Source organism: Coloeus monedula (genome assembly GCF_965178545.1).
Source record: "Coloeus monedula genome assembly, chromosome: 3".
NCBI classification, from domain to species: domain Eukaryota; kingdom Metazoa; phylum Chordata; class Aves; order Passeriformes; family Corvidae; genus Coloeus; species Coloeus monedula.
In genome coordinates, this window is record NC_138783.1 from 56,396,913 (window position 1) to 56,413,046 (window position 16,134).

The 16,134-nt window shown below is 40.7% G+C and overlaps 1 protein-coding gene across 1 annotated transcript in view; it reads right to left on the bottom strand.

Moving 5' to 3' along the window:
- Positions 1-4,960: 4,960 nt before the first annotated feature.
- The window catches only part of COG3 (component of oligomeric golgi complex 3), a 31,433-nt gene continuing 20,259 nt past the window's right edge, over positions 4,961-16,134 (bottom strand). Inside the window, exons 17-23 of the mRNA XM_082278716.1 lie at positions 14,559-14,679; positions 12,215-12,303; positions 11,978-12,112; positions 10,894-10,969; positions 9,298-9,425; positions 8,640-8,738; positions 4,961-7,415 (exon numbers count right to left, since the gene is read on the bottom strand). Coding sequence (XP_082134842.1) covers positions 7,386-7,415; positions 8,640-8,738; positions 9,298-9,425; positions 10,894-10,969; positions 11,978-12,112; positions 12,215-12,303; positions 14,559-14,679 — 678 coding nt within the window. The 3' untranslated portion in view covers positions 4,961-7,385. The remainder of the gene's footprint in view (positions 7,416-8,639; positions 8,739-9,297; positions 9,426-10,893; positions 10,970-11,977; positions 12,113-12,214; positions 12,304-14,558; positions 14,680-16,134) is intronic.

Sequence of the window (16,134 nt, forward strand, 5' to 3'; positions counted from 1 at the left end):
GCTGCATTAACAATGATCTCTCTGCTTGCCCCTCTCCTAGTTGCTCTGCATTCTTCCCAGAGAAGCAGGTGGCAATGCTGCTTATTTCTATCAGAAAGTATTAAACCCTGCTCCCTTGTAATGCTGGGAGCTAAGCTCTTAGCTAAGAAACGTTTCTGTGTTGCTTGTCAGTACCTTGCAGGATGAATTACTTGTGTGTCTGATGAAAAGAGGGCTGCTAGCAAATTATATCATCAGAGAACAGCTAATAACATAGAATAAAAGGAGTTATCTTTATATATGAAATGTGGAAACACAGAAGTGAAGGATGAGTTTTCCTCAGTTATTTGAAAGGGTTTAATTTAACAGTAAGCACAGATTGTGATGGTCTGGTAGTGCTCTGGGGTTGGTACCAGTGGAGGGGGGAAGAAGACCTGGGGCAGCACATCCCCATCCCCTCTGTCCAGGCAGGCATCTGCACCACACTTCCACATGGAGCCCCAGGTGACCACAACGGAAAAATGTGGGCTTGTTACCTGCAGCTGGCGGGGGAAGCCACAATAGAGTTGGTTAGCTTTAGGTCAACATTGCTTCTGGTTTGTTTCTCATCTCCAGTGAGTGTTCCTCACTAAAGAATGACTTAGGTGACCAATTTCTTGCAGTCTAAGTTGTTATATGAGGTGAGTGATGTCTTTAGTAAAAGCTGCAAGCACCTGAGCCATCAAATAATAATTTTTGACATCCCATTCCCAGTGTCCAAACTTTCCCTTCAGAAAGCTCGTATCTGGGGGAATCAGTAAATCCCATCTCAATTTACAAGTCCTCCCCATGCTAAGGCAAATTAATGGACATCTTAAATCTGTAACCAGCTATTACAAATCATTTTAAACAGCTTTTGCAATAATGCCTCCATCAGACTCCTACAGTCCTGCCGTTTGCCTGCAGACATGCTGCTGCTTCATCCATCACACAGCAGCCAGGTTTTACAGCCTGACACCAAGGAGATCCTGAGCAGCACCAAGCCATCGCTGACATGCCACGGGTTTCTCCTGACCTCACAGGACCACATGCTTCCCATCGGTGTCAGCCGGCTGCTGGCTCACCCCCGAGGTGGGGCTGGCTGCTTCAACACATCCAGCCTCCCCCAGCACCTGCAAATTAAGGGCAGTTCTGAGTGACCACTCTGATATTTGTGAATGGAATGTGATCGTTTTGATGGGAGGAAAAGAGAAAACTGACAGCTTGTCCTGCTTATGCACAGGCTCAGGCTTGCCCATGGCTGGAGCTGGAACATGTCACAGATGCGAAGTTAGGTTTTTATTTCTTTCCTGTTGGTTTCTTCCAAGCTGCAGCACCAGGTAACACTGAGGGAGGCCAAGCTACTCTTGCAGCCCAGTGAGAATCAACTTCTTCATGCTTAGGCAGGAAAAACTCAATGCAACACATGCTGCAAATGACAAAAACTCTCCGTGTGCCGCAGCTGAGGGATGCTCCAGCATCCAGAGCTGTCTACCCAGGATGTCATAAGATGGGGAGCATCAATTTGTATTTGTATGTGTGAATATGGACTGTTTTCCCTCACATGCTGCCTTTCCCTCTCCTCTGTAGTTTGGCAAGGTGATTTCCCATACCCAGCCACACACACAACCATACACACCTGCATGGAACACCTCTTTTCAGGGTCTCTCAGATGTAGATGTGCAATAGGAAGAGAGGGACTGTGGAAAGATGACCAGGGTAAAGAAGATAACGGTGTGGAAATTGTGGAGGGGAAAATACAGATGCTACTCCCCTGTGGAGGGGAAAATACAGATGCTACTCCATGATCCCTGAACATGGTCAGCATATTCAACCTCCCACACACAGCACAGCACAATCTGAGGAGGACTAAAGGGAGGGTGGAATGGAGACACCATTGCCAGGCTCTGTTGAAAACCTTGCAGACAAGGGAACTCAGTGGTACTTTCCAGCTGATAAGCCCCACAGCAGCTGAAAACCAAGGGAGGCAAAGGAAGATGTTCTGCTGTTGAATCAGCAACCATGGTGAATTCACTCTCCTTGGACTGGCACATGTCCCCATCACAAAGGTCACAGCTTTCTGGGGGTGTTGGCAGACCAAACACAAAGGGTTTGAGTTAATCTCCCCTTTTCACGTGACAGGGACACACACACACACACACACACACACAGCTGACACTCCACCCAAGGGGTTTTTCTGCCTTTAAGGGACTCATGGCTCTCCAAGGTGCCATCCAATTTCTGTAGCGTGCTTTTACCAAAAGACAAAGATTTACCAAAAAACAGCCCCTCACTGGATGCATCAGGTCCTAGAAGCAACTCTTGAATGGAAAAAATGAAAGTTTGGTTCAATTGCAGACAAAATGTGGTATTTGGGACCATGAAGTTGTTGGGTCTAAATTCATCCAGCTGTGTGTTACTCCCCAGGGCCACCCTGGACCCATGCGCTGGGATCTACTTAGGCTGGGAAGGGGCCAACCAAAAGCACTGAAAGTGCCCTGACTTCCATCACTCGCACAGCCCATCACCATGGAACAGAAAGGGCACATCACCATTAAATCCTGGGTTTAGGATTGAATTGACTTACTGTTCCCCAGGCACAACAATCCTGTCTGCTTCAGTGTGGGGTCCCAGCTCCTGGTGAGCACTTGCCATGACATCCCTGCTCCTGCCTACCAGCTCCTTGGAGAGCAGCAATGAAACCACCCAGTGGAGATAAACCTGGGACTGCTGCATGAGACTGGTCACAAATTTTCATGCAGAAAAATCGCTGTTTCATTCAAAACCAAATTTCCTGCCTGTGTGACTCTTAATGAAATTCCCTCCTGGGAAGGCATTAAGATGAGCTGAAATGCTGTCGCTGGAGGGTAAGAACAACACTCACAAATTCATTTTGAAACACTGTTTCTTTTCAAAACATTAATATTAAATGTCAGTATAAGCACAAAGCTTCTGATTTTATCTAAAAAGCATTTCACTTAACATGAAACAAGCATGTGGGGAGAGGAACACCAAAATCCTTTGGTATTTGTCACCACTCACTCAGGTTTCCCACCTCTGACCCCTCCTCAGAGGCGGAAATGCTGTTCTGGCCAGGGCTGAGCCCCACTCAGTGCCAATGTGACTGTCCCAGCCTACTGGTATGTAGCCCTGTCTCTTACTAGAGGCAAACACAACTGGTCAGCACTGAAATAACGCGCTGCTCATGCTTGGTTGGGGGCTGAGGCCTCAGGGGGAAGGATTCAAGTTGTCTTCCCTGGTGCAGGCACAGACCAAATGCTGGCAGCCCTCACAGCAATATTCTGTACATGGTCACGGGCACATTGCTAATGGAAACAACTTCTGCAGTGGCTGTTCAGGAGGGTGGCAGTGAGCCAAGGCCCCAAGTGTGCAGAACCATAAAGCATTGGCTACTGCTCTTTGACCCCCAAAATTCAGACTTCTGCTCAGAACCATCTGCTCTGTTAGATAAGGAAGTCATCTTCCTTGGCCCACTACTTCTGGACAGCCCACTCCCACCGGAGCCGGCTCAAGTCGTGAGTTTAGTTCTTTGTTCCTCAGTCCCCTTGTACATGTTCTGGAAGAGGATCAGCTCCCAGGGGGAGCTGCAGGGTCAGTGCGCTCCACGGGCACAAAGGGAAAGTGCACCCATGGCATGTTGCATGGTGAAAGGTTGGGTTCTGAGACGCAGGATGCCCTCCCACTCAGCCCCACCTCACAGAGTTTAGCATTAACACCCTTCATTCTGCACGGGTTCTCTTTGCAGCTGAAAGATCCAGAGAAGTCATGCACTTAGGTGGCCAGAAAGTAAAGAGGAGCTCTTCCTTCAGTCCAAAAACATTCAGCTCAGGAGCCTGCTCTCCAACAATCAGTGTTGCAATATTTTTGGCAATCTCCTGAGTGATATCACTCCTTGCATCTCATTATCTTCTACCTGCATGAAATACTGAAATGCAAGAAATTAGTGCTCACAGCAAGCAGTCACATCAGCATTTCAGATCAACTTTTCCCTTACCAGGGTGGTAACAGTCACTTTGCCATGAAAATAAAGCTCCTTTCTTCAAGCTCACAATGCCCATCTGTACATCAGGTCCTTGTAAGACCAGGTTTGCCTCAGCTGACAGCATGTGATGGATCCCAGTCTGATCAGCAGGGTTACACACCAAAAACTCAGTAGTTGGAGCATGTTGAAGCACATGGCTTCCATCCTACAGCTGAGGAACCGGAGATTTGGGAACTGCTTGTGCCAAGTGTGACTGACCAGCTTGCTCTGGCTCTCAGCCAGACACACCTGGGCTGGTACACAGGGGATGGCAAAGAGCAGCCTGGGCACATGGACCAGGGGCAATTCAAGAGAGGGAACACGAGGTCTCTCTTGGGTTTCCAGGCTCCAGCTGATGGCAATTCCCATGGCTTAGTGGTGTGTTGCCCACCACTGAAAGGGACAAACAGTGATTCTTTTTTCTTTTTGCTCTATTTAGAGGCCTTTATATCAAATGTCTGATTTGCTCCACTGTACTGGCTGGGATCCAGGGCTCAATAAGGATGAAAATGCACAAGAGGAGAAAACAGCATTTGTGGACAGAGCTGGATCTACCTGCAGTCATCAGGATTTGCTTCAGCAGCACAGACTCTTCCTCCTTTTCATACCCACATCACTTGGTCAATACCAAATATGCAGTCTGAGAAAAGGACTATTACATTTTGCTTGAAAAACACATGGCACAGCAGATTTTGCTGCAGGCACCACTGGTGTCCAAAAGCTGGCCAGGCATTCACCTCATTTACAAGACACAATCCAAAGGGCCAGACCCCTAGAGGAGACTCCAAGCAACCAGGAAGCTCTCGACACACATCACTGCCCCACACCGCTCAGACAGAAGCCAAATTCCACAGGGAAGGAGAGCTTTTACTTTGATAGTTCATTCCAATGACATTGTGAAAGCCAGAGGGTGAAGGGAAACTTCATGCTGGCATTATAGGGGGCAAACTAGAAGCTTCTGGATAATGTGTTTTACAACACCAAGGGCCAGAAGAGCACTCTGGGGTAATGAGAAACTCTGGGTAGATGAGTCTTTGAAAATCCAGGCAAGAACAGTCATCAAATACAGTAATACTTGTGTTTTCTGCCACTACCTCCCAAGCTCTCTTAGTAAAAGCCAACTTAGTTAAAAGTAAGTTCTTGTATTATAGTTGTGGTTCCTTCCTCCTAACAAAATTGCAAGGAAAGAGACTATTTAGTCACACAAGATTGCTTGTCAGTAAAGAAAATACAAATTTACTTTTATTATAACCATAAAGAGGCATTAATTTAACAATTAGCTGTACATTCAGCACTAAGGTATATATCTGTGCCAAATAAACTCAATTCTCTCACTGCTAAAAAAAGAACACTTCTCAGCAATGCACTGCCTGTGCTTACAGGATATTTATTGTCTCTGTATTACAGTTATCTTGACAGACAAGCCTCAGGATACAGAATAAAGCTTTACTCTTGGACCAAAATAGGAGGCAACATTTTTATTTAAAAAAATTAAAACCAGCAAGTTTCTAGTCAGATAATATAAAGCATCTTAAATTAATCTTTTGAAAGTATTTACACTATTTGTAAACGTAAATATCTGAAACTGTACATGTTTAAACAAATGTTCATTTAGCAAACAGGCTGTATAAACTGATTGCTCTTCTAATCTTTCCACCAGCTGTCCTAGAGCTGTCTGGGTACTCTAAGAGAGAAAAAGACCTCAAGCACAAGAGTGACTACTGCCATGGTTTACCCTTCACATCTCTTCTATACAATGTCTGTATTAAGTCAGTCATAACTCTGTACAGTGACCATGCAGTCCTTCTGAAAAACTTTATAAAAAACAAATATACATATATTACAACACACTGGACATTATTTTACAGCCTGTATTTCTACAAAAGTAAAGGGAGAGGGCAAGTTTTTCTCCTTGTTAGTTCCTTTAGTTAATTTTTAAGGAGTCATGTAAGGTCTTATGAGTACCATTTATGTACCTGTGCACCACTGCTGCAACATTTCTTGTGGTAGCTTTCCATCCTACCATCTTATACTCCAGCCTTGTTATTTATAACAGGAAAATTATTAGATCAAAATACCACCCATGTGCAAGGAGATTTCTTCATATTCAAAAGTACAAAACAGGCTTTATAAATATAAGTTAAAAATCTGCCACATCACCCACTACAATTTCATTCTGCAGGGCTGCACAATGAAGATTTAAACACTGAGACACTCTGAAGTGCTCATTGCATTAAGGGCCAGGCATTTAGCATCCAGCTTTCCACACAAATGTCCAATTAATGCTCACCCAACAGCCTGCACTGTTTACCACCTACCGAGTACTTAACCTCTCTCTACAATGCAGATTTGACAGCCTTGCACATCGAGTTTCAGGCATCCCCACACTCCTGATTAGCACTTACTCCAGGGCACAAAGGCTGTGCAAGTTCCAGACCCAGTTCCCACTTTAAACCACATGACACCACCATCTGATCTTGGGAAAGGCAAAAAAACCAACTCTGCCCTAAAACTAAGTACCTGAAAACCTCAATGCTAAGCCTTGCTGGAAAGCATCTGAAAACATGCAGTTCCCTCAGAAACAACAGAAATTATATTGCACAGCTTTCCATTGCAAATCCCAAGGATGTGAGACTCTTTACATGGAGAAAGGCTAGAGTATGAAACTTCAGGTCAGACCTCACAGCTCCCAATCACAAGAGTATAAGAAAGACAGAACATCCAGTGTTCCAAGAAACACTTCACATGTGGGAAATTAAGTCTTCCCAAGCAAGAACCTCTGAATTATTTTCAAGCACGTGATGGATTACCAGGATTTTCAGGGAAGTTAAAGAAAAACTCAGAGCATGCCTGCTTAAGTCAAATTGTCATACCAATGTGCTCATCTTCCAAGTCTCACAAATAACTATTCCTGCTCTCATTTGATTCCCTCCACTGTATAACCAGCATGTCTTTGAAAGTGTGACTTTCCATTGCCTGTATCAGCTCATTAAGGGAAAGCCAGAATGGCTTTTACATTAAAAAAAAACAACAAAAAAGGTTTTCAATTTTGAAAATATCTGGAAAAGGCAGTAATTGAGCTTCCATAAGAGTGATCAGCAAAAGGGTTTTTGTTTCATTTTCTTCGGCCCACTTCTCAAGCCAGTGAACAGGAAGACCTTTAACAAATCAACAAACCAGTTCATTTTGGTTTTTTTCCCTAAAACAGGGTTTAGCAGCCTGGATAGTTTTGATGCAGACTGGACTGCACAGTGGTATCCTTCGTTTACTTTAAGCAAATATCTTTGCATTCCCTTCACTGCCTGGCATTCAGCTGAAGCTTATTCCAAGCAGCCTCACTGTTGGGCTACTTGGACATAGACAACAGTAAGTTCACCTGAAAGACAAAATGAAAGCCTATGTTAGACAAAGCAACCAAGTTACAAAACTGATGCATCATATATTAACCTTTAAACAGGATTCCGGGGAAGCACATTAATCAGAAGACAATTACAAAACAACAGCCAAAATTTCCATTTAAATGCCTATTCACAGGCTTTTTAAAATTCAGCTGCTGATGATGCTGACCACTCATTTCAGCAGTCAAAACTACTGTGACAAACTTCCTAAGATAACTTCATGTGTTGTCAAGAAATTCCAAAGAACTGGCACACTGGCAAAAAATGTTACTATTCATCTCAAATATCTGAAACACGTTTGGGATCCTTCACAATATTTGTTTCCTACACATTACAATATTGTTTCCCATACACTTCAGTTTGCAGGATAAGTGATCCCAGGGTTCATCAGATAAACAATTAGAGGAAGCCACCCCCTCTAGGATAACCCCACCTCCTTATGGTGCATCACTCCCACTCAGTGCTCCAGGACAGTTATCACACATTCCTGGGGCCACACGCACTGCAGGCAACATCCTCTAATCCATAAACTAGATTACCTGTTTAAATACTGTCATCCTGTGATAATCAAGATTCTACCCACATTCCCTAGATTACTAAGGTCCAAGTGACATTTTTAAAAGCCTACTTGGTTTCTGACAGAGAATCCTAATACAGAAAATTCTTAACCCAAATCATCTCTGAGACTAAAGACCTTACCATGCAGGGTTACACTTCCACAAACATCTGCATATTTCCTCTATACAATTCACTTCAGATGCACTCTAGTAATTCATTCTCGTGCTTCCTAAATGTAAAAGCTGCTGCTTTTTGTATTTGTCAAAAGCAAGATGCCTTCAAATGCACAGGTTTTTTTACGGCATATTCACTGGCTTTGATACCTTTCCAGGAAGACAATGCCAGAAAATGGCAAGACTCTTCTACAGTGCTGTACAACCCAATCCCCAGCAACATCAATCACCACCTTGGTTTAAGAAAATCTATTAGATATTTATTAAAACAACCCAACCAAACAAAGCCTCCTCCTAGCTGAGAGCCTAAAGATCAGAAAAAGCCCAAAGTTTAATCATCCAGGATTAAGTGGGATAATAAATAAATAAGGACTCTGAACACTGGAAATACAAAAAATGAAAAAAATCAATGTTTAAAAAAGCCAGTCACATGGAAGACCAACTGATAAAATAGGGAGCTTCAATATATACCTGTTCCATTGAAGGACAAGCTATGATCTGGAGGTCTTCATTACTAAATTCTTCCTTTAACAGAGTATGGAGTTTCTGGAACATTTGCTGAATGTTATTCTTTTAAAAGAAAGAAGAAAAAAATCAATATTAAAAAACGTAACACCCATCTTAAACATGAACCAGAACAAGCACAATGTACATGGAATAGCTACTGAAGTGATGGGGTAGGGGCAAACAGCCAAGCTTTAAGAACTTGTCTAAAACAAGCACCAAAACAGCTACAAGGAATCCACATTAGTTGTGAGATAAAAACTTCAGCTAAGATGTGCTAAAGTGAAACAATGAGTCCTGCATCTGGAAGTTTAAAACTCCAGCTTGGTTCTTCTGGTGGTTTACAGTAGGTTTTCCACTGAAACTGTATCATCCTCTCTGCCTCTGGTGTTCCTGCCATGCATAAGTGACCAAAACCTACTGGTTTGGTGTTGGACAGAGTTAATTTTCTTTATGGTAGTTCATTTGGTGCCAAGTGGAAGATGTACAGAATAAAGAGCAGCAGTTACTTCCCTGTCATATGTGTGTGTTGTGTAGCAGAAGCAAGAGCAGTTTGGATTTGGCTTTTTTAAGCTACAGATAGCACCACAAAACACCTCCAGGAAAACATGGCAGCAATACTCACCCTGACTGGCTTAAACAGAATTAACTCTGTATCTTTATTGGACAAGTATAAGGACATGCTTCGTAAAGTTGATGGCAACTTTGTTTTTATTGTCTTGTAAGTGGAAGAGACCAGATCGTTGATCTTTGCTGAAAGTAAAAGAAAATGTGTTTAACAGGCTAAAGCGGAGTTTGGCTCACTGAAACCTACACTCCAGAAAATCACCTCCACTCTTCTGGGCAGATCATCACCACAAGTTTGAGTGGAAGGGAGAGAGGGGGCGGCTGGGCTGTGCAGTATCAAACCCATCACAGGACCACAGCGTGCCAGATACTGCTTCCTTTCCCTGCAGAAAATGCGTCCACCCCATTTCTGAAAGCTACCACATCCTCCTGAGGTTTCTGAAATCACAGCCCTCCAACAGCAACAAAAAAAGCAAAGTTCTACATAGGCTCCCTCCCTCCCTCCCAGAAAATTTACCTGGAAAAGGAACTGCTAGGAAATAAACAGTGCTAGTAAAGAGAACAGAATATCACAAATTCTCTTTATTGATCACAGGCCACGTCTGTGGGAGGAAAGACTGCACAGTAATCTGGATTTTGAATCAATCAGACCAGAATCCTCTGTCAGACAAGACCCTCTCTCTTTATTGCTCGGAATTTTAATGATTCTACAAGATCATTGCTTAAAGGCCAGGGGAAAAAATACATTCTGTAGTTTTAAAGTACTGCATTTAATATCCTATGTGGGGTTTTCCCCCCTTCAGCTTCTGCCACATCTAAACTTTTTGCCTAGTCCTGTTTCCCAGACAAATGACTCCAAGAAACAGCAGAAGCTCTACTTCATCTCTACACACATAATTATCTCCAAACAAACATTAAAAATACTCCTTAAGAAGTGGGAGATGTTAAGTAGAAGCTCAAGTTAGCCCTTGAGAGTGTCTGACCCATTGAGCAGCACTGAATTATGTATGACATGGCTGGCTTTGCATCTTAAGAATATGATGCAACAGAAGGTTCCAATGTATGAATTGGAATAATCAGATTTTTCCACCCAGAAGCACAACTTTGTAATATGAAGAGCAAAACAACCTAGGAACATCTAAAACTGCTCCAAATGTTCCTATGAAGCATTGACATTTAAATTTTTAAAAAGAGGGAAACAAACCCAGATTCCATTTTTGCATAATGACAGGAAAACTGAAACCAAAGTAAATACCAAATGTACAGACAATAAGGGCTTCAATGAGGATACATTCTTTCCTACAAAAGCAAAAGCTTTATCATAACGTAATCAATTAATTCCTTAAGCACATTCTGTATGCAGTTGCAGAAATGCTGTTTACATGCAAGAACAGTCACAGCTTGAGAAATACTCAAGGCATTAATCTACTACACCAATTAATTACATATTCTGAAGTTTGTCAGGTTTTTAGAGCTGGCCTAAGACATTTCAAATAGCACGCAAGCAAAAATGGAAGCCAGGATTTGCAATAAAAAGGTAGACAGTTCTTATATGCAGAATTTTTCAAAATCAATCACAGTCTCTCAGTCCAAGTTATTCTGACCACCTCTTCAGTTTCCTATTAGTAACATGAATATAAACCAAAGTAAATACCTGGCTGTGCCCAAGGTTGCTGTGAAAGGCTGTAATTGGGACCTCCTTGAGTGGCCATCGTTTTTAAAGCAGCTACCTAAAACAAGTAAAATCAACAAAATGATGTTTCTTTCAGTTGAGTTCACAACAAAGTGACCAAGTAAAAATAGCACAACTCAGATACCACAGTGCATGGAATCTCCACTGCTCTCTCTCTTCTATGACCCGACTTAACAACACACAGGGGAAGCAGCTTGACAGAAATGCAATTCAAAATTACAGCTGTGATAAATTCTTGAAAGTAAAATTCAAAATGGGATTAAATTTACAAAGATGTTTAGGCACCTAAGGATACAAAACCTCAAAAGAGATTAATCCTTAAGCAGCTTAGTCAAACTCCCCAGATTCCAAATGAATCATTGAGATCACTCAGACAATCTATCCATCTCACCAGTTACCCATCTACATTTTAAGCTTGCCACTGACCTCTACCCCAGCGTGACAGGTATGAGTAAATTTAATACTGTAATCTTCTAAATTCTCAAAAATCAGCAGCTGGGATATCTGCAGTCCATGCAATGCTGTAGTCCCACTTTCTGAGAGGTCATGTCACTTATTCTCAGCACCTACAGTCCAGAATATATCCTGTTGTGAGGTTTTCTCAAGATACCTAGAAATCCTGACCTCTAGAGCAGGTTCTAGAATGAAATGTATTGTAACAAGACATCTAATACTCTAAGACCTCCCTCAAGAACACACATGACCCAAGACTGTTTTTGAAGGCTTACAAATGCAGTCAAAGTAGTTCTGCAAAAAGAAAAGCTCCTGCCAACTTTCACGCACCTGTTCCAATTCAATGAAAAACTAAAGCTTCTTGATCAGAGAACACAAGGGTTAGGGTTGCTTTTAAAAACAAACTATGTCATGTTCCTTTAACTCATTAATCTCAAAAATGCCTGGAAAATTGCTTTGTTGAAACTTAAAGGAAAGAATATTATCTTCAGCTAATCACAGAGCACTAGCAGCTTGTCCTGTAATTTAAATACCAATTCCTTTGTCCTACCAGTACTTCAGTTAGGTTAACAAACATACAACACCTTTGTACCTTTGTCATGAACTCCTCCAGCTGTTCTATAAACTGTTTGGTTTGCTGCTGAATAAACTGCTCACAAGCCGATTTCAGATGACGATCTACGTCTTTCTTGGAGTCGATATAATGTTCTCTGATTTCTGGAGTACCCTTAAACAGAGAACAACAATTCTCTTCTTTTTATTTGCCAGAGATCACCACACACTTAAATGACCCAATTTTTCTTAATGCAATAAAACTCCACATTCATACCTCCAGTAAGAATTGTATCAAGGCGTTGTTGCTGTTTAGCCTAAAAAATCTTGAAACTGTCTTAGGATTCAGGATTTTAAATGCTGCATCTGTGAATCAGAAAGTCACTCACACTGTAAGTCAATGCCATTCAGCTCCAGGAACTACAAACTCTAATCCCTCATTTATGCATAAAAAATGGCCCAGCATGAATGATTATAACTGTAACATTAATGATGCACAAGTGCACATGCACAGAAGCACATAAAGCTTAATTTGCTACTTTTCAATGGCACCTATGGTACACCTGAACCTAACAGTTGCACAGTCTAAACAGATAAATAAATTACAAGAAACAAACAAGTTACTGCAGTGCTATGAGCATGAAAATTGTGTGAGCTCTCTGCTTCCTGTTACTGTATCTCCAAGTGGAAGACTTTTACATAAGCTATTTAAGCGTTTACAAACAATATACAGAATTTTGCACACACTGCCTGGGAAAATCAAGTACAGTTGCATGAAAGAACTACAAATTGGTGCTCTGAACTTAATTGTTTTAGTTAGGACTAAAAACAAAGCATCAAGGTTGATAAACATTCATGATTATGTTCTCCACAGAAGTCCCAAGAAGGAAAACCAACAATGTCTGTAACTAAGACAAGATACTGGAATTACACCTATAGTCTCTAACAGGATGCCGTCACGCTGAAATCTAGTCAAATAGAGAAAAAGAAAATTATCAGTAGTTGCAGTATAGCTTATTACCCTACTGTCAGCGATTTAACATCCTACACATCTATCTGGTTTCTTTTTTTTCATTTCAAAAGGAATTTGGCACTCTGTATAAAACAGAGGGAGGGAAACAAGACCTAAGAGTAAAAGAAGTGTTCTCTGAGGCGTTAAATAAAGAGGGAATACCAAATACGCAGGCTTGTAGGTTTTGCACTGAACTAAGAATCTGCACTCCTACGCAGTGAAAGGTGACCACAGGCAAAGATTATTTTTGTTCTCTGAATTTTTTACCAGAAATATCAGAAATTCCAAAGACTTCCCAAATTCTTGTTTAGAAGCCTATGAGCTAGTCCTTTATCCCACTGCATATTTCAGTTACATGAACCTTAACATTATACTACTTCAAAAAACTGGGCAAAAGCATAACTTTTACAGTAAGCAGTATCTCTTCATCTGTAAATACCAAATTAGATCTTAAATCTGTGTGCAGGAAGTTTGTCTAGAACACAGTAAAATTATTAGCCATGTTATTTTTCTTCTACAATTCATCCCAAATATAAAAGCCCTACTGGCCTATGCTACACCACAGGAAGAACTAAGCCCAATGTACATATTTTCAACACCACTGCCTCCACCACCCAACATAAAGAAAGTATTTTCCAGTACTTACCACTACCACCTGCAAAGTACTGGCTGGCATAAAAATTTATTCCATTAAATGAAGATGGAGAACAAACTTGTGTGTCAGCCAGGACAACACACCAAAAGGATATATTTGCCCTTTAACCTCCAGTCAACTAGAAACCACTCAACAGGTAGGAGGTTTCATTGATGTTCAAATGCAACAAGTGAAATGGTTAGTGTAAGAAATGCTTGCTTCAGAGATAAGACTGCAGCAAATCAGACAGCAGGAAAGAGGAGTTACTTCTTCAGCTTTCTCTTCTGGAATGGAAGGAGAGAAACTTGACATGCTTCCAGTAGTTTTTCCCATTATCCTTACAGCTTGGAAAGTGCATGACAGCTCAGTTTTGTATTGAGAGCTTTTTTCCTGAATTTTACAGGGGAACAATAGTACAATTTCAAAAACCATGGTCATGGCCACTACTTCTATTTTCACTTCCTACAAGAGACACGCTTGCTACATAATACCACCCAACAATACTATTTATTGAACTTGCAAAATAAAAAATCCTTCCCAAAACAAAAAAGGTTCACACAAAGGTCCAGGAAATCTTAATTTGCTCCAGGTAAGTTGACCATGTATTGTTAAATTCACCTGCTAAGCACCAGTAAGAAGAGACATTCCTTTAACGGGTCAGAAAAGGGGAAAGACACATCTGTGCAATAGAAATGTAGATTACTTAGCTGTTCTGACTGGATAAATAAGTTAGGTCAGCAGCGAAAGCAGGCAAAGGCATTTCATACAAAAATAAAGAATTTGTTAGATACATCTTGAATTGCCCTGAGGAGGAGAACGGTTTTGGTTTTTTTCAGAGAAGCTAGGAACAAAGCAAGAGATTAGAAAAAAGCATACAGGTCATTGCAAGTGAACATAAAATAAACCCAAAACCTGTGCTGGCACATTAAGGGAGGACAATCCCATCCCATTCTGTAGCCAGCAACTGTTTAGTACCTCTAGTTTTCTTAAGGTCCAGGGAAATTTCCTTAATGGTGAAATCAGTGTGGAAAGGAGCAATTTGTTCACGAAGAATCAAAAGGTGTTTTATTAAGAAAAGCTGTCCATCAACCTGGGTCTACAGCACAAGAGAAAAAACATGCATTACATGTAAAAAAAAAAAAAAAACCCCAAACAATTAAATGAAGAGCAAAGTTTCAACATTTCCACTTTTATTAGTTAACAAGCTTTTTCCATTAGTCTGTAGTGCCATTAGCTACACTGTGGGATCAACAAATCCCACTTCTGTACTATTCCTAATACAGTGTACTACAGAAGCAGACTTTATTCCCATTTCTTAGAAGAATTAGATTACACAGCCGTATTACTAAATGTCCTCATTAAGTACAGGTATCCACTATTTGAAAGATACAAATTTATTCTTCTTAAGAGAGGGGAATTATTTAATGTAATTCATATAATTTATAGTTGAAAAACATGAAGTTCTAAATTTGTTTTCATCATTACAATGACTAAAAAAAGTTAATGTTCCTGTAATAACCTTGATTAACTGTGCTGCTCTGCAAAGGTCTTACAGCGCATTTCTCTCATGTCATTAAACACAAAGCTTAGTTAATTTCTAAACAGTACAGCAAAGATACAAAGAATAAAAGAACGTCAAGTTCACACCACCGAGATGATCAGTTTTGCACTGCCTGTTATTTTAGCTACATGCTTTATACTGAGTGCTGGTTTTAATCTTTAAAGTTCATGGCTCACTGAGGTGAAAGGAGAAGGACTCAAGAATTCAAATTTGCTTTTGCAAGCTGGAGAACTTTCCTTGATATAATGTTAAATAAAACAGAAAAGAAGAAATCAGATTTAAATCTGCAGTTTCAACAAATAGAAATTTCACTAAAAATGAGTGGTGGAAAGGGCTTCTTGAGTTGTTTGGGTTTGGCTTTTTTATTAGTTCTTATATGCATCATTTCACCAGAAAATGTTAAATTAACATGCAGCAAGAACAAAGTGGTAGAGATCCTAGTTCTGGGCCAACCTATTTAGGGGTCACTGCAGGATGAGTTTCATTCTCTGCAATACTTTTAAGTCAATGTTGGCCAGGTACACAGTGCTGGAATGGGTATTTAACTGCAGAATTCTGAATCAGTTACACAGAAAATAGTTATCTGCTCAAGCTAAAGGGAAGTGTAGCTTGAATTTCTTTTTAAAGATACTATGTTTAACAGATATTTTTCAAAGGACACTCAAAAGAAATACTTCAAAACAGATAATTTCCAATCAGAACTAAAACTTTTTTCATTACTAAATATTTACTGCTTCTAAAAATCCAACAATTTTAGCCTACTAAGACTTTTTTTTTTTTTAATTCATTTACTGGCTGTTAGGAATTAGCAAATTACTACAGGATTTAAAGGAATTGTGACAGGAAAAAAGAAAGTTTACTCCAACTACTTAAACTAAAAGTTAAAGTTTAAATGACCTGATGAATCTGCATTGAATTCTGAGCAACACATGAGATCAAACATTTTGATAGTAGAGTTCTGAGCAGAGAATACTTAAAACTTCTTCCCAG